The following is a 27,875-nucleotide window of genomic DNA, read 5'->3' as shown; positions in this document are numbered from 1 at the left end:
GAGGGACCACAGATGCTAAACGCACCACCCAAAGACCAGCAAGAGCAAATCTGGGCCAGATATCATCCATCTTCCATCTTCACCTCTAAAGGCCTTGCCAACTCCTTGCTTGGGATAAAATTGCACAGTAGAGTTTTTCCTCTCCAGTGAATACATCTTGAATACAGAAGCCCTGAACCGCAAGGTGAGAAAAAAAGAAAACTTATCTCATTATAACGACATATGTAGTTTTAACGACTTATTAAGTCGTTTTAACGACTTAGTATGTCGTTATAATGACTTAGTATGTCGTTATAACGACATAATATCTCGTTATAACGACATAAGTCGTTAAAACGACGACTTAATAAGTCGTTAAAACGACGACTTAATAAGTCGTTAAAATGACATGATATCTCCAGATACGTTTTCTATTTTTTTTCTCACCTTGCGGTTCAGGGCTTCCGTACTTCCGTATAGACCATTTCACAAGATGTAAACAACACTGGCCCAGAAGCACTTCCTGTTTCAGTTTTTTAACACTACATAAAAGCTGGGATAAAATACAACCAACAGAACATTTAAAACTGAATCAAAAAGTTAAACAAACATCTTTAAGATGTTTTCTTTACATGTGAAATAAAGAAAACAGTTACAAACTGAAACAGGAAGTGCTTCTGGACCAGTGTTGTTTAAATCTTGTGAAATGGTCTATAATAAGAACGCTAAATATAGCTTAACCATATTAGAATGCGCCCCTTGTTATGTCGAAATAACGAGATAGTTTTGTCGAAATAACTTATTATGTCGTTTTAACGAGATATCATGTCGTTTTAACGAGATATTATGTCGTTTTAACGACTTAAGTCGTTTTAACAACTTATTAAGTCGTTATAACGAGATATTATGTCGTTTTAACAACTTAATTATGGTGTTATAAAGAGATATTATGTCGTTTTAATGACGTATGTTGATATAACGACACACTAAGTCATTAAAACGACATAATATCTCGTTATAACGAGATACGTTTTCTTTTTTTGTCTCTCACCTTGCGGTTCAGGGCTTCCGTAGTTTTGTTACCTTACACTAGGGGAGACAATTAAAAAAATGTTGTTAAGGTAATAGGAGGCAGGTGATTGATTTACAAATTAGCTCTAAAGAAATATTAATCAATCATAACTTGTTATAATTGATTATAAATATTTTGATCAGTTAATAGAATTAACTTAATGCTGTACAATTAATATTCCAACCTGTTTGTCCCGGGAAGAATCATTGTTATTAGTTTATTAATTCTAAGAAACTGACTTTTCCGGGATATATTAAAATGTCTTTCTTAATTCACAGTACTACTAAGAGCAAGTAGTCAAAATCTGCATGATTGGGGACTACAGCATTTATGAGCTTGAAACACACACACACAAAAAAAAAAAAAAACACAACACCATCATGCCTTTGGGTGACCAAGCACTTTTTGAGCTGACAGATGCTTCCAGCCACTGCTAATTGTGTATATTATTCCAGAGGGAAATGTCTCCAGCTGTGCCCTGAGGTGAGTGCATCCACTCAGCTGTCATGTGCAATAGCCATTCAAAAGATTCTTTTGAGAGGGCGCAATTACAATGTGCTGGAATACTGGTGCCATCCTGTAGAGTTGAGAAAAAGGGAGCGTCTCTGAGGTGTATTACAGGGATAGTCATGGCTTCGAGGAATCGATCAACCAAAAATAATAAAACCCCCATCATCATATCCCCTCATATCGTTACAAACTCACAACTTATTTTGCAGAATCGAGCACCAAAAAAAGATCAATTAACGTGATAATATTCTATTCAACACTAGTCTGAGGTCAATGAGACTCATGAGAATCATAAATCTGCCTTGACACACCATTTGAATGAATGAATGAATGCACGCATGACCAAAACTTTTGTGGCAATAATGACTTTAAGTTTAGCCTGTTCCTCAAACAAAGGCTCAATAATAAGTCATCCAGACCTCTTTTATGACGCTTTTGGAGTTTAAGGAAGAGAATAAAACCGAATGAGAGCACAAAAAACATTGGCTTACCATTTATTTTAGTTTTATGACATTAAGAGTTGTTCTTGTCAAAGAAACAAACATTGAACGAGTGAACAATTTAACAAACCCCCCCAAACATGTCACAGAAACAATTGAAACCGGTGTTTTTATAAAGGGTTGTCAATGTAGTGAGTCTAAAGTGAGAACATACTGAACCCTTTGTGTGACTTTACCAAACACCAATTACAGTACAATGAGCCAGAAACAGTCATGGCAGCGACGACAGTATTAAAAAGTCCACCCGATGGTTACATGTGTGCTATGACAAACTCTGAAGGACGGCATTCCTTTTGCCCTGAAGTCAGGGAAGGCTCTGGAATGCAACTGTGAATGGATTTTATTACAGCATGTGATGCTTGGCCAAGAAACTCGACAGACCTGAAACCTGGGATCCAAGTACTGGCACATTCCAATCTAAAAAAACACACCAAAAAACAGAGTACGAAAAAAATAAAATAAAAAAATACAGCATAATCTCTTAAATTCCTTAAAAACCAAAGTTTTTCTTTTATTAAACTGCAATCATAACTTTACATATCCTGCACGTATATAAAATTCACTATGTATTGCCGTCTACATTTGTGTTCTCCAGTGTTAAGGCACATAACATATATTTCCACATCGTATAAAACCGTTTTTCTCGCATATACTAAAGCACTTCAGCACATACAAAATTTGCTACTATCAGACTACGAAAATAAAGTCCAGGATGCTATAAACAATACAATTTTGACGAGACAAAAAACGTATTGCTCATATTGCTGAACCTGAGCAGTGCAGAAGAAAAAACTGAGGGGACAAAATACTTGTGCTTCATATTAGCCTTTTATCGTATGCAGACACAATCAGTCATTTCCTCCCGATCACAGCCACCCACTTTATATACAACTCTAGGTTTTTCCGTTTAAGAATCAGAAGTACAATTCGAGGAGCTTGCAAAATATAACACCCTTGTTTTTTGGTCCGGGCACATTCTAATCGCGCCATTCATTCTGTAATGAGCACAATAGATCTCATAATCCTCCTGGTAGACTGTTCATAAATCAGCGGTTTTGATAGCGACTGCCCAAATGAGATCTCGAACGAACAGATTGGTGAGGCCTTGAGGTTATGTGAGCACAGCATGACAAATCATCTCATAAAAACTATTTTAGCATCTCTCTAGGGGACTCTATTTTACGCCACACCCCTGACATTTGCAGAATCGTGGAATTTTCTATTGCGGAACAAAAGGATAGCCTGATCCGTTCATTACACATATTACAGCTTTAAAAGAACGAGTCTCAGCCTAGTTCGTTAGTTCCCTTAGAATGGGCTGATCAAATACGTCCGTTTTCATGAACATGTGCTTACGGTTCCTGAGGGCGAGCGTGACGCGAATGCATATAGCTTCCAGTAATGAAACAATAGGACCAGTTTGGATACAGTCTCTGGGGCCGTTAGGGCACAAAGACACATATAGGAATGGTTCCACCATAAAAGACAATCCTGTACATCATTCACTCACTCTCACAATTCCAAACCCATTATGACTTACTTTTTTCATTGGAATCCATGGTCCAACGTTGTTTTGGACACCATTGAGTTTTATTGGATGGACAAAAACAACAGACAGTCAGTCAGGTTTGGAATAAAATGAGGATGATTAATTGACGACAGAATTTTTCATTTTGGCTGAAATTTAACAAAGGAGCAGCAACCCTGAGCCGAATAAATCGCTAAATGCAACGGTTACAGTACAAAAACTCCAGCAGTCATGTGCTTCTTGCATCTTTGGTCAATCTTTTAAAGAGTAAACAGCAGAAAAATACAATCAAAGCAGATGCATATTTGAACCGATAAAGCTAAAAAATGACGGTAAAGTGCCATTATCAGCACATCCTTCTGTTCGCACATGGACTGAATCATATCTTCTAAAGCCGTCTGCTGTCAATAAACACTAAGTAGCTTTATGCATCGGCCTCTATTTCCTAAAGCACTCTGCACTATGACTGGATGAATATAACTATATATATAAAAAAGGCAAAAGTGATACCTTATTCTGCAGGAATGCGTGTACAAACAAAAAGCAGCAGCAAAAAAAAGAACAAAAACTACATGAGCAATTTAAATGTTCAAATGTGCTAGACTAGAAGACAGTTCCATTTTTACAAAGCAATGTTTGACTCCTTTAAGTATGTGAATGTGATAATGCTCGTGTGTGGGCAAAAATTTGAACGTTGCGTAGATGTCTAAGAGCTTCAATAATGGAATGCGATAGAGTAAACGTATCTGTCTAACTGCAAAAACAAAATCTCAAGTGTAGTGTGAATCTGTGCATTCGCTAAAGCGGTTGTTTGTCGTTAAATCCACTGTGTGACTTTTAGTGCTGGGGATGTTTAAGGAATTTCACTAACACTTTGCACATAGGGTAGATAAATCATTTAATAATACCCGAACAACTAGTTTTTACAACATGAACTATTGCCGAATGAACCAACCAAAAACTAATTAAGCGCTAGCATGAGCTACGACTGGAGTCAGAGGGAGTCATGTGAATAATGGCCACCTTAACTACATGTTTGAACACGTTTGATAGTTAATGCATCAGATTGGCCGTATAAGTATTTAAAGTGGCAAAAAAAACCTAATCGGATTTAAATGTGTTTTAATTACATTTCTAAATGGGATTATTCACGTAAATGAAAAAGGGTAGAAGATATGAATGTAAAGCAAATGTTATGATGAATCAAATCATGTATGATTCATTTATGAAAAGTCTTATTATTGCAAATGACTCCAGTCCAGTCACAGCTAAGCACATTACTAGTTTTTTAATGATCATACCTTTGTTTAAAAGCAAGCAGTAGTTCAGGTAGCCTATTAGAAAACTTCTCGTGTGAATGTATTATGGGAATTTCTGTAGCTACGGACACAGTGAAGGGTACGGTCTAGGACTGGGACGGGGAAATACGAGCGTAGTGCTGCAAGCGGTGTCTGATGGTAGAAGAGGAAGGTTTTTTTAAAGTGCGCCAGAACATCCAGGTTCAAATAAACAGATAAAGGAATGTGTCTGGATTGCTTCTGTCTCGAGAAACAAACCCTCTCTGCTTTTGAGATGGTTTACAAAGAAAAAAAAATCCCAAAAGTTAGTCAATGTAAAAATAAGACCATCCAGTTTGCACATGCTGGCCACTCTCGCTCTCTTTCTCTCTCAAAACACAAACAAACTTTATTCTAAACTTTATACATCTAAAATATATATATTTATGTAGTACCAACCTATATCTTCATAAAATATTCATGAATATATAATAACATTTAATAAAGCTAACGTGCAAATTTGAATCAGCGTAACAGGTAGAAAGCATCATAGAAATGTTGTTTTGAGTGAATGTTCTTGTAGGCTGTAAGATGACTGGGTGTGATCCACATCCCCGGCCCGTTTCAGTAGGGATCTTTGGTTTGAATGCTCCTCATCGTCTAGCTTTTGTCCCAAAAAACAACTTCTGGGTGGCGACATGAGCTGCATAGCCTCGGTTTGAGCAAGCAAAGGAGTGGAGGTGAGCAACCCGACCTGGCAGAGGTCTATTGGGCTCAGCGGGGCCTCCAAGCCTGTGCTATCCAAAATAGTCCTGGAGCCAGGAGTGTCTTTGGAGTACGGCAAAGTGCCTGTATTGGGACTCGAAGGTTCCTTCACGCAGTGTAAGTTCTCAGATAGGGGGCCGTCTGAGCCCTGTCTGCAGGACTGAACTTTTTCCTGCATTCTGAAGTTGAGCGTGATATGGTTGTCAGAGTTCTTTGAGCTTAATGGTGTGTCCGGCATCTCCATGCTCTTTGATGGGATGGGGCTGGAAATAGCCATCTCCTTCTGTTTGGTGCCACTCGTGTGGGCTTGTTTTACCCCGGGCCCGTAATCTTTTTGGAAAGGCAAGCAGAAAGGGAAAAATGGGGCGCGGGGGGCAAACAGTGACCCGAGCGAACCCAGCTTCATCTGGCTCTGATTCAGGAAGAGCCTGCGCATGTCCACTGGCAGTTTGTCCAGTTGTCTCCCCACGTGGACAGGGTTTGGGAATAAAGTTCCCTGACAAGCTCTATAACAGTATCTGAGAAATGAACACCGGTAAACTGTGATTAGAAATTATGGTAACACTTTATAAGTATATAGTAACAAAGCACTTATAAATCATTTGCAAGCTATTAGTTTATACCTTAATAGTTTATAAACCGTAGTTAATACATTAATAGACAATATACAAATAGTGAGTTCTTTATTCATTGTCAATGTAATTAACCAAGTAGTATTGATAACTCGTATGTAGAGTTATACTGTATAATGCTCTGTTAACAACTTAATATATATCATAAATAATATATAACCATAAATAGTTCTCACTTTAGATTAGGTCACGGAAAGTGTTTTGAACCAATATTTATTAGACACTAATTGCATTCACATTCAGTGTTCCTTAAAATGTTTACACAGACAGACACACACACACACATCACTTAGTATGGCTTATAATGTCAAATGATTGTACGATTAGTGTATCTCATGGGAACCAAAAAAAATAACCCCACAAGAACATTCTTCCCCCATAATGTAGGGTTTACCGAGACACAAACATGTTTTTCCATGTCTTATGGGGAATTTCCATAGAAATGGTTTTTATACTGTACAAACTGTATATTCTGTCCACTAACACTAAGTGATGTATTTTAACAACGTGATCTATTGAGTATTTGTATGCCTCTCATATTAACATTTTTGGTCACACTTTAGATTAGGGTCCAATTCTCTCTATTAACTACGACCTTTTCCTCAAACTCCTAATTCCTGCTTGTTAATTGTTAGTAAGGTAGTTGTTAAGTTTAGGCATTGGGTAGGATTAAGGATGTAGAATATGGTCATGCACAATAAGGCATTAATATGTGCATTTTAACAGCCAATATCCTAGTAATATCCATGCTAATTAGCAGCTAGTTGATTGTGTGAGAATTGGATCCTAAACTAAAAAGAGTTATCATATGCTTTTTAAACTATTAAACGTAATAGAAATGTGTAATATTGTATCTGTCACTGGCATAAACTTTCCTTATCTAAACTAGAACATGGAATTCAACTTAAATAAATGGTTAGGTCCAATCATTTTAATTAGGCCAAATAGTTACAACAGGGCATAATCACGTTTAGAAATACCTGGGAAGAAGAGCGGTAATGGGTGTGACGACACACATCAGGTAGAATGTAGGATCTAGCAGCAGCTTCTGCATGGTCCAGTACGTGTTGGAGGGAGAGAAACAGGTTGGGCAGGAGGCGTTGTAGCACAGTGCCACAGTAAAGAAGAGAGCTATACTGAAGCCAATCGATACCCAGTTCATCCATGTCTGTGAAATAATTAAAGACAATCAAGGCAGAGTTAACCAAGATTTGCTAAATTTCCCGTATTAGATATTGTACCATGACTCAAAATGAGAACAAATTTGAAAACACTTCATACATTCTCATATTTCTATGATGTGATTATTATTTAATTTAAAAATATTATTTATATATAATATATTTATATATAATATAAATTGTATATAAATCTATAAACAGTATATACATGAAAATATTTCTTAAATATATACAAGCATGTGTGTATTTATATATAAAATAATTATACACAGTGCACCCACATATATTAGGTAAACATAAACGTTTAATTTAGATGCGATTAATCGTTTGACAGCCCTAATATATATATATATATATATATATATATATATATATTACACATTTTACCTTTATACAAAGTAAATACAATTACATTCATTTTGTAATTTAATTACATAATTTCTCTCTCTCTCTCTCTCTCTCTCTCTCTCTCTCTCTCTCTCTCTCTCTCTCTCTCTCTCTCTCTCTCTCTCTCTCTATATATATATATATAGATGTATGCAGGGTTGAGTGATTAGTAACGTTTAATGAAATTATGTTATTAAATTACAAAATGAATGTAATTGTATTTACTTTCATTAAACGTTACTAATCACTCAACCCTGCATACATTTTGTTATATATATATATATATATATATATAGAGAGAGAGAGAGAGAGAGAGAGAGAGAAATTATGTAATTAAATTACAAAATGAATGTAATTGTATTTACTTTGTATAACTGAGGTAAAATTTGTAATTCAATTAGTTAATAAATCAAATTAAAAGGAAATTGCTTTACATTGTTAAAGTAATCCAAATAAAATAATCCAAACCACATTTCTAATGGTAACTTATAATGGTAACAGTAAGCAACTACACTGAATGTATGTAAGATTCAACACATTCTTTCTGTTGTGTGACTGAGTGGCATTTCTTTGAATTGCCATGAATTTAATTCCACTTCCTGTGGGCCTGAGTCAATTCAATTTAAATTCCAATTCCTGAATTGAATGGAGGCCAATTCTGAAATTCAGAATTTTGCACAAGCCTGATGTACAGCAGGAAATGGAAAACCTAATGTCAAAATTCAACTATTCTCTGGTGAGCTGTAGTTTGCACTTGGTGTAGCAAGAGTAAAGCTTGTTGTTTCAATCCTAAAATGCTTGCGCACAAAAACTGACGTGCAACGACCTTATGATGTGTACTTGGCCTCCACACTGACCTCACCTTAAATGACCTAAACGGAGTTTCACTCGCTCTCTCTAGTACACGTGTTCATTTTCCCAGGCAGCATGTGGAACGATGAACCTGCCAGCCCAACTATCGGAAACGTTTACTCTCTACTTGAGCCATTTACTGTGAAGAACGGCCTCTTTCACACCAGAAGCCATCATCATGTCCGGAAAGACAGTGAGGCTGCAGAGGACATTTTTCACACACCGAAACTTGTCAGCTGAAAATTTACAGTGCCGGTGTAATGGAAAAAGCTCTAATCCAATTCGCCCTCATAAATCTAAAACAGCGACTCGTGAATAGAGGGGAAAAATAGAGGAGAAGCAGGTATGGGCTGTACACATACATAAACGCACTTCGCAATAGACCAGAGGACATGCAACGGTAAAATCAACTATTAGCTTTGGCCACCCTGTGCGAGTGGGCCATGTATACGCGACCGTGGTGAGCGAGGGAGACGAGCACATTGCCCTGGACTCAGGCTTCCTGCATGGGCTGTCAGGCTGATGTATGGCCCCTGATGCCGCACTATCTCCCGGTTCAAACCAATCATGGAGGCTCCCTGCAGAAAACGTCTCTGGCCGTGTCAGCATCATCCTGGTCTTTCCTTGCTACAGTGTTCGGCCTCATTTCGTTCTTGGAGAAAGTAAGCGAAGGCTTGCTTTCTCTTCCCCCTCATATACATGTGTGGGATGGGTTTCTGATTTCATCAAAGCTAAGGCACTTTATCATTTCCAAACCTCCCGTGGATCGTACACAAGACGCATATATATTCACACATATTGCGGCAGCCTAATGGATTGTTTTAGAGGAAGTTTAAGGTTTAAGTAGCAGTACAAATTTAGTTTCAGGGTTGCTGCTGTTATTAGAGTTTAAGATCTTTCAAAGACCTGAACAAATATAATTAATACTGTGCGTCATGAAATAAAATAACATTCGACAAGCCCAGCAAACATGGCAAAGCAAGTTTAAAATGCAGTTTTTCACTGAGTAAGTAAATGAAAGAATAATGTTTCTTTAGCTACATGCATGCAAAATGCCATTGCAGGGACATGATGGCCTAACTGATGGCGTAAACAAACTGATCAGTCAACTCATTGAAATGGACCGATGGTGCATTCAAACCGGGAGCAGGAGCAGCGTGTGGGCAGCAGTGAAGCGGGGGTTTTGGTGTCGAATCGTTTTTTACGTTTTTTAAGTGAAAGCACACTTTTGATGGACAAAAATAAACATGATTTCACACAAAAAGTGCCCAAATGCACAGAATAAGCATATCTAGTGATGTTTAACAAGAACTTGACTAGGCAAATTAAAGAAAATAAAGACTCAAAAATATTTATAGAAAATTTAGGCTACCCGTAAAAGTAAACAAGCCAGAAAATGTTATATATAAACGTTCTTTTAGTTTACGCAACACAAAGACACCTATTTAGGCTAGCACAACCCAAATCAAAACCGAGTGTGTGGTATATTTGTGTTTTGTTTTTTTTTTATCCGCAGAGTTGCAGTCTTGTAAACATATCAAAAGTATGACTGAAACTAATAGATTGGGGCCATTTTCTGGGTTGTTTTGTTGTTGAACATTTATATGCGAATGTTGTACACCTCCCCATTACACACTTTCAAGACTATCAATGTTATAAATGGCCAAGTTCTAAAAACTAGGGCTGGTCCGAACACCATGTTTTGAGCTTCGAAGCTTCGGTAATAATGAACATTGAACATTTGAAGCTTCGGAATCTCTATAGCCTAGCCTATGTCTGTCTGTTTGCATTTTGATTATTTCGAGAACCGATCATCCACACGACTTCACAAGGGAGTGCAGTGTCGTATTTGGTGCAATATAGATAGACAGCCGAGACATGATACGTTCAGAATTAATAAACTACAGAACAGCGCGAGCAAGCAGAGCTTATATGCTCCGAGAACAGACACTGCAAAACACACACAGGTCTGTTAACTTAAGCAAGGTAGTCATTTTTCTCACTAACAAATAATCGACAAAGTAGGGTAGATTTAAATAAAGAAGCGCACCTCATGCGAGCTGGGATTATATGCTCTGAAAATGGACACTGCACTAGTGATATAAAACACAGACACACACTACCTTATTATGTCACAAACCTACTTGTTCCTGTCTGTCCTGGTCTCTCTATTGTAAGTTAAATGAGTCGGATTACTGAGACTCCCAACCTTTGTTTCAATGATAATGTTAAGGTTTGAGCAATCTAGTCAGGCTGATTGGATTAGCATCTCAAGGCTCTGAATAACTGCAATCAGGGCTGGGGAATTTCTGGTAACCAGCTGAATCATGTAGTTTCATTTACTCTATGTATCTCCTCCCCCTTGTAAGGTGTATGAAGACAGTTTGTATTTTAGTTCAGTTAGACTTGGCCAGTTAGACCAATGATGCAACAGAAATAAAGAATCCTGTCTAAGAAGATACAACCAAGCCTCCTGGTCTCCTGGTTGTAAAGAATGGCTCGCTTATATATGTAGCTTTGGAGCCGCTGCTGTGACACTGTCCAAACGCTTCTAGTGTGAATACTCTCGCGATGTACAGTAGTTACGCTGACGCCCTTCTCAACCAACTGCTTCGGTGTGTCACATAGACATATTCATCGTCTTGCTGCTCCCTCCCTGTTCTGTGATTGGTTCCCTAGATGAGGTGAAAACTTGGTCCATGGTATCCAGACTGCCTAGCAGGGTGAATAAAAATCGCACTGCGGCAAGGCAGTATGGGGAACCCTAGGCTAGGCTTAACCATAAACCCTCAACAATCTTAACAAGCACACAACTTCCATTACACTGCCAAAAGCTAAACAGAAGAACCATGAAGACGGAGCAAGTTTGGCCCTGAGCTTTAGCCACTACAATCACACCATCCTATTACATTTTGCATTTGCATCAAGACTTACTCACCCAGGTTTTAGTTTCGATTCCCAAGTGCAGCAAAATGGTGAAGAGTGCCAAGGTGGTGATGGGAGTTCCCCACGTAAACAAATCCACATCAGAGTCAACGTAAGCCTGCAAAAAATATGACAGACAACACCGCTACTTACTTATAGACTACATTTTAAGTATTTTAACATCACACTCTGCAAAAATCCTATTCTTAATTTGTATTTCTGTATAAAGTTGCAGTAAAAATACCTGAAAATCCTTGAAACAAGCTCAATTGTAATTATTGAAAAGATAGTTATAAGAAAAAATCTGCCAGTGCAATAAAACAAAACACAATTTTTTTAACTCTTTCTTTTTCTTTTAAAGGAGTTTCTGCCATCATGTCAAATTTTCGCAGCATTTTGCTCAATGTTGCTTTAATGAACTTACCCAAATTCAAGTGTTCATAAAAAAACAATACTAGAATAAAACTTTATTTGTTTATAGCAGACAGTCTGTTGTTTCTATTGATATTTTTTATGTTCAGATATTCATAAAACAAAATATTCTGGGAGCTATGAAATTGTAAAATTGACCACAAAAGATGGTGGTGACTGGCAACTTTAAAAAACAACAACAACATAATAATAATAATAATAATAAAAAAACATTGGCAGGTAAAGAGTTCAAATCTTGTGTTGCTTAAAATAAGCTTTTTTGTTTTAAGGATTTTTTTTTTTTTTTTTTTTACAATATTTTTACTGGAAAATACTTTCCCAAAATTATTTGGAAACACTTAAACCTTTTATGTACAATGACTTAAAGCAGTATTCATAATGTATGTTACTTATAATGCATTATATATTTTCATAAATAATTGTAACCAAAATTACAATGGTGAAATTAGTTGCTTGCCATGTGTTTAAAACATTATAATTTCTAGAACAATGAATTACAATATATGGTCTCATGAATAATTGTAATCAGTTATAACACAATGCATTACAAGGTGCACTGCAAGGAATAATTAATGCTTTAAAAATGCTTTCATAATGCATATAAATAATGCCTTTAGTGTTACCGAACGTTCCATTAAGATCAGACGCCCTTCATCTCAAGAAAGGCATACTTGATCTGCCAAGTCATGGATTTGGCATTGAAATTTCAGCAAATGCACACACACACACACACACACACAAAAAAAAAACAACTTACAAAGTAGGGGATGAAAAAACAGATGAGACTTTGGTAAAAGGCATCTATCATGTTCATCCAGAACATGTAGGGTTTATATTCCTGTAAAAGAAATTGAGACAATCAGGGACAGATTCCAAACGAGCTCTGTTTTATTATAACGTCATTAGACGTTCCACTAATGGAGTCATAGAATGTGAAGAAATGGTTTGCGAATAAATCAGAATAAAGGAAGACATCTGTAAAGGCATATTGTTAGCAAAGCAGAGGCAACCACAGCAGTTTAATTATCCCAGGTTGCACAATTTCAGCACTCTCAGGATGATTAGGGCTTTTTATAAAATGTTTGCTCTTGCTTGTGCTGTTTTCCCCCTCATGAAACTCAGCACAGAATAAAAGACCCATTTTGAAACGGGTCAGCAAAAAACAATCAAAGCAATATCTGAGGCAACCATTGCATGGGTAATATACTTCATCTGCTTAAAGAGGATTTGCAGAGGCTGCAAACTCGGGGCAACTCATGTGTGAATACATGTGGCAAAATGCTGTTCATGGGTTTTATTTACCATTTACATTACAATTCCAATAATCTTTTCCATCGCGTTTAGAATTCGATTTATGCTATTCCCGGACGGTGTAATCATGTTCTGTCGGTACCTCTGAGTTCTGTCCGTTCATGTAGAGCTGCGGCAACTCCTGCAGGGTTTCTGCTGACACATCTTTGTCCAGGGTGCCCGTGATGAGCTGAGGGAAGGCGGAGAACATCAGGTTGAAGAAGATCAGATACCACTGATCAACCATGGCTGACCCAGAGAACCCACAGTAGAACTGATACCAGAAGATGAGGGCAACAAACATCTACAGTGAAGAGACAATAGAGGGGAAAAAGGATAAGACAAAGACAAAAAAACAAAAAACGTTTACAATGAGGTCTGCAGCTGTTGCCTCATTACAAGCCATGCATCTTCATTACGTCCGAGACGTTTCTAGGACCTCCCTAAGAATAGATCTTCATTAATCAAGGAGTATATGAAGAACAGACAACAACGTTTAAGAGCTTCTTGCTATAAACTAGTCTTGAAACTTCAACCTGCTAAACTGAATGCATTATTACACGACTCTAGGATTTGACCAATTAGATTAGGGTATTCCATAAAGTCAATTTATTTAATAAAACGGCTACAGAAACTATTTAAAGCATAAAACATTTTTGTGGAAAAGTAATTTGTTTTAAAAATTAAGGGCAATTCATTAAATAAAATATTTTAAATGTAAATTTTAATCATTAAATGTAAACTGATTAAACAGCGATATTTTAAGGCATCAAGATGTTCAGTTGAACTTCATAAAGTGTGATTAGGGCTGAATGATACAGGGGAAAAGATTTAAGATATTTAATGTTTTAATTTTATAATCCATGAACATCCTGTAATCTAACCAACCTATTTCCAACCTAAAATCAGCATTTCATTGGCATTTATTTGGTAATTAGCCATGTAATAAACAGGATAATATACAGCGAGCCGATCATTATCGCAAAATAAACCTCAGGATGACACAATTGATGACCAATTTTGCAATAATGATTAACATTATACATTATTCCTGCCATATAGTTCATTTGCATTAGATGAACATATCAATTAAAGCAAATTATAAATCATGAAGAATGGAAACTTCCGGGTCTCACAGCGTTTTTGTAGAAGAAGTAGAGGATCATGTTGGCGAGACGAGAGTAACACCAATGGCCATGAACCAAGAGCAGCTTCTGCAGGTATCGAAACCGTGGCAGGGCAAAGTCACTGGCCATTACCGCCTATGAACACAATATGAACAGAACAGTCAAAGACAATAAATATGGGCACAATATAAATGCAGTCAAACCTTTATTAACCCTCTGGGGTTGTTCGGCCCAAATGGACCCGAAGAATTTAAATAATTTTTTTTTTTTTTGAAATTTGGTGACTTTGTTGGTATTTGGTATTTGAACACCCAAAAAAATTGGGGACAGGATGTGAATAGTCTAAGTGGTTGTAAAAAAAATAGTCACACTTGGGGTGTTCGCAAGGAAAATGAATGGGAAATTGGCAAAAATGTGAAAATACTGTGCGTACAATACACAAATCAGCCACGATCTTGAAAAAAAGCACAACAGTGAATCTATAAAACATCAAGAGTGCAAAACAGACACACACACACACACAAACACACTTTTATACACAAACACACCAAAAATTCAGATTATACATGTATTATGCATTTTTTAAAATGCTCAGTTTGTCCACCGGATGGCATCCATCTCATTTCAAAAATGGCTTTTATGAGGCCTAGGCTTGACTCTAAAATGAAATTCAGCTTAAAAAAAAAAAAAAAAGTAAATATTTTTTTATTATGTTCAATGGGGGGAAATTTTTTAAATATGAATCCCGCCCTTTGGGTCCATTTGGATGGGAACACCCCGAGTGTGACTCTGAAACGAACAACCCCAGAGGGTTAACAATGTCAAATAACGAGAGTATATTTTTAGCATTATAAAAACTAGGACATTTTTTTTAAATGTACACAATTTCCTATTTTCCTGTTACATGTTGTCCCAATGAGTTGAAGTGTTGAAACTTATTCATATAAAATGGATTTTGATGACATCTGCCTCAAGGCCCAAAAGATCCATCATGTGAGACACAAAAATGGTGGCATGGCATCCGCATACATTCAGAAGACAAAGACAAAACAATTGTAAGGACATTTTTGCATAAAAGAACTATGAAAAGCCTTCCTGTCTGAGGAATCTGGTGAAAACGATCCTGCGTCCATCACCCATCTATTCTTTATGATATGTTTCCGACAGCTGCACGCGCCAGGCAGTTAACAGGTCATCCATCAGCGTGACAGATACTGCCTTGTTGCCTCTAATAGCATTTGGGGATTTTAATCAGTTACAATTGGCCTGACAGCACCATCAGCCATGTTCGCCACCCTCACTGTCATTCTCTCAACATCAAGAAAGCATAAAAAATAGGTATAAAAAAAAAAAAAGCAGGTGGGATTAGTTATTACCCTGCTGTGTTTGGTACATTATGTCAACGGGACAGTCACAAACAGCTTCTCATTAGCGTTGTTTATACTGAATGCCGGCCTCAACGAGATCTCAGATAAGAAGAGCCCTTTGGCACACAGCGGAGAGTGGCGCCTCATTGCATCCAGATCTTTCTCTGAATTAATTAATGAGACAGAGCGTCAAACAGATGAGCTCATGGAGCTTCCTGTTGCTCTTCTCACCTCAGAAGATTCTGTACGCTTGTGACTGAGAACGGGGCTGAGGGGGGTGGGTAAGTGTTTTGTGGGCAACATAGAAATTTTCTGAGAAACCAGAATGAGATTTGTTGTTCCCAGAGACGAAACATGTGGAGGGCGCTTTATAAATATAGCGCAGAAGCAGCCGTATGATGAAGTCACCAAAAACTGCCAATACAGTGCATTTGGCTTAACTGCCATTAAGAAAAGGCATGTGTCAATATATCAGTGGAATAGTCCATTTAACAAAAAGGTTGTATAAGGCATTGGTTCTCTACCAGTTCTGCTTCAGGCCCCAGATTTTAAATCAAGTGGCAAGTTAATACAGTACTATTAACTCAAGGAAAATATCCTAAAATAAAGCATGGAAACGGAATAAATTCACAATTCACAAATTTACTTCACATTCTTGCTGAACTCTTTATCAGCTAGCATTTTATAGCACACACATACATATATACATAGACATTTATACATATATACATATGTGTGTGTATATATATATATAAATACACACACACACACACACACACATATATATATACACATACAGTATATGTATATACACACACACACACATACATATATATATATATATATATACATATATATACACACACACACACACACACACACACATATATATATATATATATATATATATATACATACATATATATACACACACACACACATATACACACACACATATATACAGTGCCCTCCACAATTATTGGCACCCCTGTTTAAGATGTGGTCGAGGACTTTTAAAAATTCTCCCTTTTTTTTTAAACAACATAGAATCCAAATGCAAAAAAAGAGAAAAATCCAACCTTTTATTTAAGTACATTACTTTGGTGGTAAAAAAAAATTAAAAATTAAAAAAAATTAAAACTTCAAATCATGTGTCCCACAATTATAGGCACCCCTGATGTTAATACTTTGTACAACCCCCTTTTGCCAACAAGACAGCACTTAATCTCCTCCTATAACATTTCACAAGATTGGAGAACACAGAGAGAGGGATCTTTGACCATTCTTCTTTGCAAAATCTTTCTAGATCATCCAGTATCCTGGGCCCTCTCTTGTGCACTCTCCTCTTTAGCTCACCCCACAGGTTTTCGATTGGATTGAGGTCTGGGGACTGAGATGGCCATGGGAGGACCTTGAGTTTGTGACTGAACCATTTTTGTGTAGATTTTGCCACACGTTTTGGATCATTATCCTGCTGAAAGACCCAATGACGACCCATCTTCAGCTTTCTGGCAGAGGCCATCAGGTTTTTATTTAAAATGTCCTGGTAGTTCAAAGCGTTCATAATGCCATGCACCCTAACAAGGTTCCCAGGGCCTTTGGAAGAGAAACAGGCCCACAGCATCACAGATCCTCCACCATACTTCACGGTGGGCATGAGGTACTTTTCGGCATACACATCTTTTGTTTTACACCAGATCCACTTAGAGTGTTTGTTGCCAAAAAGCTCAATCTTAGTCTCATCCGACCAAAGCACACGATCCCAGATGAAGTCCCAGTGCCGCTTGGCAAACTCCAGACGTTTACGTTTGTCAGTGTTAGTGAGAAAAGGCTTTTTCCTAGCATGCCTCCCAAACATCTTGTTGGCATGTAGAGAGCGTCTGATGGTTGTTTTGGAGATTTTGTGACCCCAAGATGCCACTATTTGATGCAATTCTGTGACAGTGAGCTTAGGACTTTTTTTTACTTTTCTTAGCATCCTCCTCACAGTGCGTTGTGGCAAGATAAACTTGGGACCTCTTTCAGCCTTGTTTGTCACTGTTCCTGTTGTTTTAAACTTCTTAATGATTCCTCTAACTTTAGATATGGGCAATATAAGGTGAGTGGCTATTTTCTTGTAGCCATTGCCTGACTTATAAAGGTCATCACACATCTGCCTTACTTGAATGGTGTGTTCTCTTGTCTTTGCCATGTTGACAAATGGGTAAGAGAATTAGGCCTCTGTGTCATGTCATATTTATACCCCAGGGAAATAGGAAGTCATGAATTACTAATTAAAAGTTCCTAGATATCCTGACCAACATTAGCAACTACAGAAAATATATATTTTTTTAAAAATCAATTACATTTTTCAGCGGAATTGTTAGGGGTGCCAATAATTGTGGGACACAGGATTTGAAGTTTTTATTTTTCTAAATTTTTACTTTTTTTTTTACCACCAAAGTAATGTACTTAAATAAAAGGTTGGATTTTTCTCTTTTTTTGCATTTGGGTTCTATGTTGTTTAAAAAAAAGGGAGAATTTTTAAAAGTCCTCAACCACATCTTAAACAGGGGTGCCAATAATTGTGGAGGGCACTGTATATATATACACACACATACATACATACATATATACATGAATCAAGAAAAGTTGCTTTGAAAAGTTGCTTTGTTGTTTTGAACTTTGAATAAAAAAATATTACTGTTCACAATATTACTGTTTTTATTGTATTTTATATGAAATACATGCAGTCTTGTAGAGTTTATGCGACCTCTCATTAAAAACTGATACCGATCCCAAACTGAAGTGTATTTTATCATCCTACCCTAATCACGATGGTTATAAATATGAAAGCGTAAAAAAAAAAGTGTCTGTAAGATTTGTGAAACACAAAATCCCATTACTGTGGTAATTTGTATAGTCCTTGTTTAGCAAATGACACTTATTTAGCAACGTACAAAAGAAAATGCAAAAAAAGAAACAGCACATTTGAGGGATAACTCTGTAATTTACGCATCAGAAGGTAACATGAAAATATGTAACTATAACTCAATATTACAGTTAACTGCATCTTATCATTTGTATTTATGAGATCTACAACTCATAATTGGTTGTAAAGTACTGTTTGCGAACCACTGGTGTAAGGTACCATTTATCAACTGTCTCACCATATCTTGGCCAAAACATCATCATAAAACATGAATTATGTATATCCATTTTTTTCGTGCATTATCTCTGCAGTCCTGCTTTGCAATGTTCATTCCTCTTGAACTCTACTCTTGAGGCAGAGCATAAAGTTTGCTCACACTGTGTGCTCCATCCCCATTCCTCCTTTAAAAAGCATGACTTCCCCTAGTTCTTTCAGTTTCTCCTCACCTGCATGCCCTCCTGTCCAGAGATGCCGACCCCTACATCAGCCACTTGGATCATACTAACATCATTAGCTCCGTCTCCTAGGATGAATGAGAAACAGAGAGAGGTCAAGAGAGGGTATAGGATTTATTAATTCCTGTTCACTTTGCACAATGTCAGCCTGCATTAATGCAAACATTGCATCACCAGCAAAGTGCTCCGCTGGCAGAAATAAACAACATAAATTAAACGCAAAAGAGCCCAGAAGCAAGCCGTGTTTTCAGAAAATAAACCAGAATGACATTAACGGTGTGACATGACTTTACATCAATGTCACCTTTTACACATCTCACGTCTGAAAAATGCTTACTACAAAGTCAAATTACGCAGGAACCCAAGCATTAGGGGACGGTCATGCTCAATTTTGCATGCCATTAATCAGTTGAAGCTTGGTGAAGTCTGAGCTGCAAATTCATATAGCAACGTTTGACCCGCAAAAGATCTAAATGTTACATTAACTTCTTAAAATAAATGAAGCACATTGTTAAACTATTAAACCGAACAAGCAAACAAAAAGAAAATGGGACAAAGACACAAAATGTTGGCTTGAAAGCCTCCAATGTTAATGGTCATATAGTTTTAAGCTGGGTTAGACCGATATAATGGGTTAAATGTTTGTGTTTTTTATTGTTAGAGTTTGAAATTATGAACAAGAAGTTAGAAAAAAAAGGTAACACTTTACTTGAAGGGGTGTGCATAAGACTAACATGAAACCTTCATAACCATGACATTACATATGTTAATATGAATATAAAGGAGGTTTTATGCATGTTTGTGACAACTGTGACAACAGTTATGACATTTTTAATACAAATATGACTTTGTTTGAGATGTCTGTTATGACACCCTGACATAAACCAATACATCATAACCGGTCAGTGTCTTTGTCATGACAACTTGACATTACTAATACAACACAACCTGTCATAAACATGATTAATTATCAAACTTAAGAAACCACCTAGCTTTATTGGTTAACATTACATTAAACTGTCATCAAGTTGGTTTTGACATTGGCAGTCATGAAGCCATTATAACTTCTACACAGTTATAATGGCCTCATGACTGCCAACGTCAAAGCCAACCACATGACAGTTTAACTTAAAGGTGCAATGTGTAAAAAAGTTGAGTATCTATTAACAGAAATGCAATATGACATCCATAACTATGTTTTCAGTGGTGTATAAAGAACTTACTTAATTAACCGTAACGTTTTTATTACCTTAGAATGAGACATTAATAGCTCCATAACCGCGGGAATCCCCTTCTATGAAGGTCGCCATGTTGTGACGTCATATTCCTACCGTAGCCGAACGCGAACAAACAGCGCTACAGAACGCGTTTCATCACTACCTTGAAAGAGAAGTAGCGGAAAGCTGGAAGCTAGCCTTACACTCCGTGAGTAGTGACTTTTCCCTTGTGAGTGGTGTAAAATATGTAGTTGGGATTGTTTCATGTAACTTAGTTCTCCCTCGCTGTGTTATGGGTTTGTTATGTTGGGGATAGATGTGCTGTTACGTTCGTGAGACAGCTGATGATTAGTATTCATGTCATTGACCGTAAAACAGTACGTTACAGGAATCACTAACCCGTCGATAGAGACTTTTAGATCACTAAAGTCGATCGCGAAGAGTTTTAAAAATCAGAGAAAAAAGCCTATTGTGTGTAGTAAATAGTATCTATGGGATGCGGAGATGACATGATTGTAACAGCGCGCGCACTTCCGACCTTTGGACTCATGCGATGCGATGCTTATAATGGACTGTGGTACAGAAACAGTGACAATGTTACACACTCTTGTCTTACTCTGGCTATTCTCTGCTGTCTCAGCCGACGAGATGTTTGTCCCGTTTTAGCAACCGTAGCTTCTTCGAAAGGGAGGGGTGAGCAGTGGGCTGAGCCCTTAGTGCAAACCTGGTGCAAACTCGCAACCGAACCACTAGATGTCGCTAAAAATCACACATTGCTCCTTTAATTTAATGTCAAGTTGTCATGACCAAGACACTGACAGGTTATGATATTATGGTTTGTCAAGATGTCATAAACAATGTCATATTTGCATTCAAAAGGTCACAACTAAGCGAATGACAGTGACAGTTCTCATAAACCCTACTTCATATTCAAGACATATGTCATGTCATGGTTATGAAGGTGTCATGTCAGTCTTATGCACACCCCTTCAAGTAAAGTGTTACCAAAAAGGATGAGCATACAAAGTCAGAACAGCCTGAAGGACTTAATTTCTTAGAATACCTGATCACAGGAAAACTACAAGTGAGATTAGAAATTATGAAGCACACAGTTGATAATGGGTTTAAAATAAAATAAAACAAAATGAAATGAAATAAAAAAGTCTTTTTTCTATTATATCATAATTAAAATCAAGTGTGAACACTATTATACACACGAGAATAAAGGTGTGGCCTTTTGTAAAGAAAATATAAACAATGATAAGAGGGTTACATAATTATGAACCAAACGGACATGTGAATCTGAAGTACACAGCCTCTCACCCTACAGAAGTTAACCCAAAATATGTTTTCAAAGATGTTTGTCTTGGAACTTTGAATCTGCCTCGAGGTGTTTTTTAAAATCATCTTCTGTTGCCTGAGGCATAAGGCGCAGTGCAGACTTGACCCCAAGCTATCATCAAAAGCTGACTTTCAAGCTAAAAATCTAGTAGGCTTTGAAGTATATAGACAAGTAAAAGCCCGCTGAGACCGTCGGTCGCCTTTGTCTAAACTGAAACAAACAAGCATGGCAGCCAAATTCAACAAGACCACCTTTATTTGAAGTACACCAAACAAAGCAAACAAGCTTAGCGTGAGAATCGGTAACATCTGCTGCGAACGTGTCTGTACACCATATAGGTTTGTTCATTAGAGACAAGGCTCTGGATTCCTTCTGTAAGGAAGTCAATTTCAAGGGAAAAGGAGTTTATTTGCACCACAGCTGAGGTTCGTTTGAGCGCTCCCTCTCACATTTTCATCCCAAATGACAGTTAATGTTTAAAAAAAAACAAACTGCTCCTCTCTTTTCTTTTACGGCAGGGGTATGACCTGAGGTAACCCGCTCTTCCAGCAGCCAGGTGGTTCAGTCTTGATGCACCTTGCATCTCTCCCTCTCCCTAAAGCCATCTGGACAATTAGCCAGAGTGCTGCGTAGGCTTGTAAATGTGGCATTCTGCACGGGGAAAGGACAGACACGTGCTGTCCAGTCACCACTGAAATGTTTACTTGGCAACACTGGGTACCATTAATCTCCAAATTCTACTTGGCAAGCAAAAAGTACAAGAAACTACAAAAAAGAAAAGAAAATCTATGCAACCCATTTTGTGCTTCTTACAAAGAAAGAACCACTTATTGCTCAAAGGGATGGTTCTCCGAAAAATGAAAACTGTCATCATTTACTCGGCCTCAATTCTTTTAAAACCGGTATGATTTCATTCTTTTTTTTTTACTGCTGATTTCAAATGAACATATTTTGTACTGGTCGTGGAGGCAGAAGCTTTGAAGCTTCAAAAAGAAAGCAAAAGTTTCATAAAAGTTCTCCGTACGACTTTATAAGCGCATAATAATGTAAATATTGTATAATCTTCCCACTGAATCAGTTAGCTGATCTCAAAGAACCAGATCAGTGACAAAACAATCACAAGCCTATGTAGATTGTAGAACCGTTGCAACCAATGGTCTCTACGAACAACTTAGCTCAAGAAGCTTTTGATTATATAATAATATCATTTATAACATCTACATACGGAGTGACTAATACAATCTTTGTATACAGTTGTTTATTCACATTACGTTTGAATATTCTTGTGAATTGTCACTTTCGATATGGCTATAAAGGTCACGCAAAATGATATTCAAACTCAAATGATTTGATTCCTCTAACGTTAAATAAAACACAAACAGTAGGCTACCAGGGATAACCATGGTCATACTTTGTATGAACAGCTTCAAATGTCAAAAATTCTATTTCTAAAAAACAATCATTGCGGCTGGTTAGGATAAAAAACTGTGATTACCATGGAAAAGATCTCTTGCTATTTTATATAATTTGTATATATTCCTGTGAATATTCAGCTTTGCCATCAGCAGCTATTGCTCAAGTCTTCAGTGTCACATGATCTTTGAGAAAACTTTTGAATATGATGATTTGCTGCTCAAGTAATATTTCTTCTATTAAATTCCTCTATTATTAATGTTGAAATCAGTTGTGCTGCTTGAGACTTTTGTGGAAACTGATATAATTTTTTTTTTTCAGGATTATTTGAGGAAGCATTTATTTGAAATATAAATCTTTTGTAACATCATAAATGTTACATAAAGAGGGTTGTAATACACTGCTCTTGTGAAAAACGTGTCTTCTTGACTACTTTAATGGTGATTTTGTTTCCTTTCTGGAGCTTTCAAGGCTTCAGTCTCTATTTGTTGTGTGTAACTGCTTGAAAAGAGCATGGAAACATTTTCTGGGCTTGGAACGACACAAGGGTGAGCAAATCCTAGGTGAGCTATCCCTTTAAATCACCAGCATTGGTTCAGTGAAAAAAGTTCATTTGTGTGTATTGTCTTAGTTTGCAGTTGAGTGATGTTTAGGAACGCAAAGGGCCCATCAGCTGCAGACTGGACTTTAAAAACAAAGTTCTCTTTCATTAAACAAATTCAACTAAACTAAATATTGTTAAAAACTTTGTTGATTAAGCAGTTGCAACAAACCAGATAGGAGATAATCGTAAAAAAAACCCCAAAAAACAATACAAACATTTACTTGCCTATTGCCAATGTCATGACCTTGAGTTTGTTGCGCACCAACTTGACCACCATGCTCTTCTGCAGGGGCGTTGAGCGACAGCATAGAACGGACCGGCAACTTCGAGCAACCGCCAGGAACTTGTCCTCCAAACTCTTGTCCAGTGCGTAGGCCAAAGTCCGGCCATCGATCACCAAACCGAGCCGGTGCACTAGGAATGGGCTGGAGTGGCCAGAAGAGGCCGGGGAACACACTGGAGAGGAGAAGTGGATGCCAGCATAGTCTTTAGCTGTTTGAGGATCTGGTCGAGAGTTGCAAAGGAACTTGGCCTGGATGTAGTGCAAACTGTTCTCCAGCAATACAGCACAGGTTTCCTGGTAAGAGTCCACACACACACATAATGATGATCTCATGAGGGTTACACAAGAAATCCAATAACTGTATAAATAATATAACAAATGTTTTTACCAAATCACTATTATTAAAATAGATACTTCACCTAAAAATGAAAATGCTGTCATCATTTACTCACTCTCATGTTGTTCCACACCTGTATGACTAAAATAAATGCATGCATTTCTTTAAATATCTTCTTTTTAGTTGAATAGTAATACCATAAATCTTTAAAATATAATTCGTGTTCCACTGAAAAAAAAGTCATACAGGGTTGGAACGACATGAGGGTGAGTAAATGACAAATCTTTCATTTTTGGGTGGATTATCTTTTAAGCAAGGAGAAAGTTATGACTAATGCAACGAGCCAGTGATTAAGACATTCCTACAGTATATGACAACTCTGTTTTTCAAAACAAAACTCATGCGGATGCTTCACGTGTTCCCTAAGGAGACAAAGTGAAACGCCACAAAAGCTCATTCAAGTCAGTCCAGCTGTTGACATCTAGAGTCTAATAATGGATAATGCCATGCTGGGGAATACAGGTTTGGTGTATGGGTGTTTTTTTTAATTATAGACACTTTTGGCCCTTTACGTAAAACACAGAAGCGCTGCGCAGTTTCAACTTTGTGAACTCCCTCGAGGCCCACACAGAAGGAAATAGTTGAATAAAGTTGTTAATTTTGTTTGTTTCGCACAAAATGTATTCTTGTCGCTTGATAAACTTAATAAAAAGCCTAAAAATGATGGCCTAAGACACGAAACGAGCGGTTTTTGTGAGAAAACGAACAGTATTTATATCGTTTTTACCTCGTGTAATCACAGTAACGTCCAAGTGATCTGAATCATTTGTGCAATGTCCAACTGAACCGAACTGAATCAGTTCAATGTTACGCCGGAAGTGATCGCTTGCGTGTGACGTCACTCAATATTTACACTGAGATTTCGGAAGTTTTACCTTTTACTAAACATATTTAGATATACCGTAATCATCTTCCATTGCGATTTCCCGTATATCTAAATATGTTTAGTGAAAGGTAAAACTTCCGAAATCTCCGTGTAAACAATGCGTGACGTAGACGGTTCAGTTGGACATCTGATTCAGATCAGTTTGACGGCTGTTAACAAGAGATAAAAACTATATAAATACTGTTCGTTTTCTCACACACCGCTCGTTTCGTGTCTTAGGCCATCAGTGTGTACTTACATTCACGAGTCGTTAAATCATGTTAAATTTTGAGTTCTCTGTGCATACTCTTTGAGGTGAACCGAGGGAGGACCCCCTTAACCTTCAGTGTATGACTGATAGACAACAACGGTTTGACCAAAAAATGTCAAAATTGAAAATGCTGTGGAAACAAAGACACCTACATCTTGGATGCCCTTGAGGTAAGCTAAAACATATCAAAAATTAATTTTAAAGTGAACTATCCTTTTAAGATTGAACCACTGTAGTCACTTGGACTATTTTAACAATGTCTTTAATAACTTTTCTGGGCCGGCAATTTTTGATCCCTTAGAAGCCTATGGAGAAGAGATCTAGCTCTCAGATTAATCAAAAATATCTCAATTTGTGTTCCGAAGATAAACGGAATGGTGTTGTTTTATGGTGTTGGAACAACATGAGGGTAAGTAATTACTGACAGAATTTAAATTTTTGGGTTAACTAACCCTTTAAAGCTTAAAAAAAAATCTATAGAAGACATTTGACCTTCAAATAAAGGAAATTTATAGCAATAAAAACAAATGAATAAATAACTAGCCAATGGGAGATTAAATTGCCCATAATGTAAAAAAACACCCATACGGTATTTATGAGTGAGAGGGGTGGGGGTGTCAACAACGGTACAACAGTGGTAGAAATCTAACAACGGTTTGGGTTTTCAACCTGCACAATCAGGCCTACAGGTTATGGGCAATACCTTCAGACATTTCTGTCATTCCTGGTAGCATAAAGCAAAACAAGAACAATAATCAAATCAGAGAATGAATAATTAAATACAAGAGATCAAAACATAACCTTCTCCTGAGATAAAATAGAATTATAAATGGGCTTTCAACCCCTTGTGAGAACTGATATTAAACATGTTCCAAACCCTGCAGTTGTAGGCGGAACAGGGCAGCATTCCTAAAAATTGTCAGCTGACATGGGCAGTCTAAGAGAAATTCTTATTTATAAACGATGCTTGTAGTGTTGGGAATTCTGAAACATTTCGGTAAATCAATTCTTTCAAACACTTCAAATTTCAATGAATCAGTTTACAAATTAAATTTAGTGATTTCTGAATTCAAAACAGATTTGGAGAGGTGGAATCTGATTAAATGATTAACTAAAGAAATAATCAACAGATCAATCGTATATTAGAATAGTCATCAGATGCAGATGGAATCCTCACTCAGTCAGCAACCAGAGGGATGAGAAAGAGCAGAGCCCATAAGAAGAGACTGCAGCAGTGCATGTTGGGTGTACCTGCGAGTCAGCATTAAGAGTGATTATCTCCTCCTCAGGGTCCAGCAGTTTGCAAGCATAGGCAATGTTGATAGCAGTCTCTTGTTTATCTCCTGTCAGCACCCAGATCTGAAGGCCCGCTTTCCTCAGAGAGGCGATAGTCTCGGGGACACCATCCTGAAGTCTGTCCTCAACACCTGTTGCTCCTATTGAAAAAGGCCGAAAGAAAGGTTATGCATATAGCCACTGGTGTATTGCACTAACCATTTTTGTTTTGAATCCTGTGATGTATATTAATATTGGCCATAAATAAGTCCTGTGATGGACTGAGTGCTTCAGGAACTATTTTTACCTAGAAGTTGGAGGTTGGTCTCTAGTCGTAATGCAGACTCAAATATCAGCTCCTCTCTCTTCTGTATGGCCGTCTCGGCCTCCAGGTGGCGCTGTAGCCAACAGGCATACTCCTCCTTACTGAGCACCTGGACCAAACAAAAACTATCATCACATCACTGATAGAGGTGTAACACCAGCTCAATGATGCTCAATAAATATTATTTGTGACAAACTAGTTTGGATAACGCAGTGATTGCCAAACTGTAGTTCTACATCAAAAAAAAAAAAAAAAAAAAGTTTCAAAGAGAAAAAAGGAAAAAGAGAGAAAAACGCAATAAGGTATTCTGGTAGCTGGCTTATAAAACAAACAGGTGGAGAAAATAAAACTAACACAATAAGAGGCTTGTTAAACTTTAAGCAGCTCCATTTATGTATGATTTCACATGTAATTGTGTGAAAAATAATTGTACTCAAGCTGTTAAAAGCTTCCCTTCTGTTAAAGTGACTATTTAGCAACAGTGGCGGCTGTGAAGCATGCCAAAAAAATGTATTAAACCAGTGTCAGATCTTAGCTGGGAATTCGTGACTAAGAAAAAAAAAAAGTAACAAAAAAAGTAAATAAGTCGATGACAGCAGAAATCTGCATGTCCGCGTGAGCATGTGAGGGTTTGATTGTATTTTTTGGGGGTGGAAAAGAAAAGAAAAGAAAAAACAAGAACACATCTCATCA

General features: G+C 37.2%; 1 protein-coding gene across 1 annotated transcript in view; it reads right to left on the bottom strand.

The window, feature by feature from the left end:
• Window positions 1–2,026: 2,026 nt before the first annotated feature.
• The window catches only part of atp10a (ATPase phospholipid transporting 10A), a 64,315-nt gene continuing 38,466 nt past the window's right edge, over window positions 2,027–27,875 (bottom strand). The window contains exons 12-21 of the mRNA XM_039689281.2: window positions 27,165–27,291; window positions 26,834–27,018; window positions 23,992–24,343; window positions 19,182–19,258; window positions 14,467–14,592; window positions 13,434–13,634; window positions 12,798–12,878; window positions 11,622–11,726; window positions 7,244–7,431; window positions 2,027–6,149 (exon numbers count right to left, since the gene is read on the bottom strand). Of these exons, the coding sequence (XP_039545215.2) occupies window positions 5,414–6,149; window positions 7,244–7,431; window positions 11,622–11,726; window positions 12,798–12,878; window positions 13,434–13,634; window positions 14,467–14,592; window positions 19,182–19,258; window positions 23,992–24,343; window positions 26,834–27,018; window positions 27,165–27,291 (2,178 nt within the window). The 3' untranslated portion in view covers window positions 2,027–5,413. The remainder of the gene's footprint in view (window positions 6,150–7,243; window positions 7,432–11,621; window positions 11,727–12,797; window positions 12,879–13,433; window positions 13,635–14,466; window positions 14,593–19,181; window positions 19,259–23,991; window positions 24,344–26,833; window positions 27,019–27,164; window positions 27,292–27,875) is intronic.

Source organism: Pimephales promelas, chromosome 8 (assembly GCF_988280905.1).
Source record: "Pimephales promelas chromosome 8, fPimPro1.hap1.1, whole genome shotgun sequence".
In the NCBI taxonomy this organism is placed as follows: domain Eukaryota; kingdom Metazoa; phylum Chordata; class Actinopteri; order Cypriniformes; family Leuciscidae; genus Pimephales; species Pimephales promelas.
The sequence above is the reverse complement of the archived record's forward strand: the minus strand, read 5'-3'. Positions and strand labels throughout refer to the sequence as shown.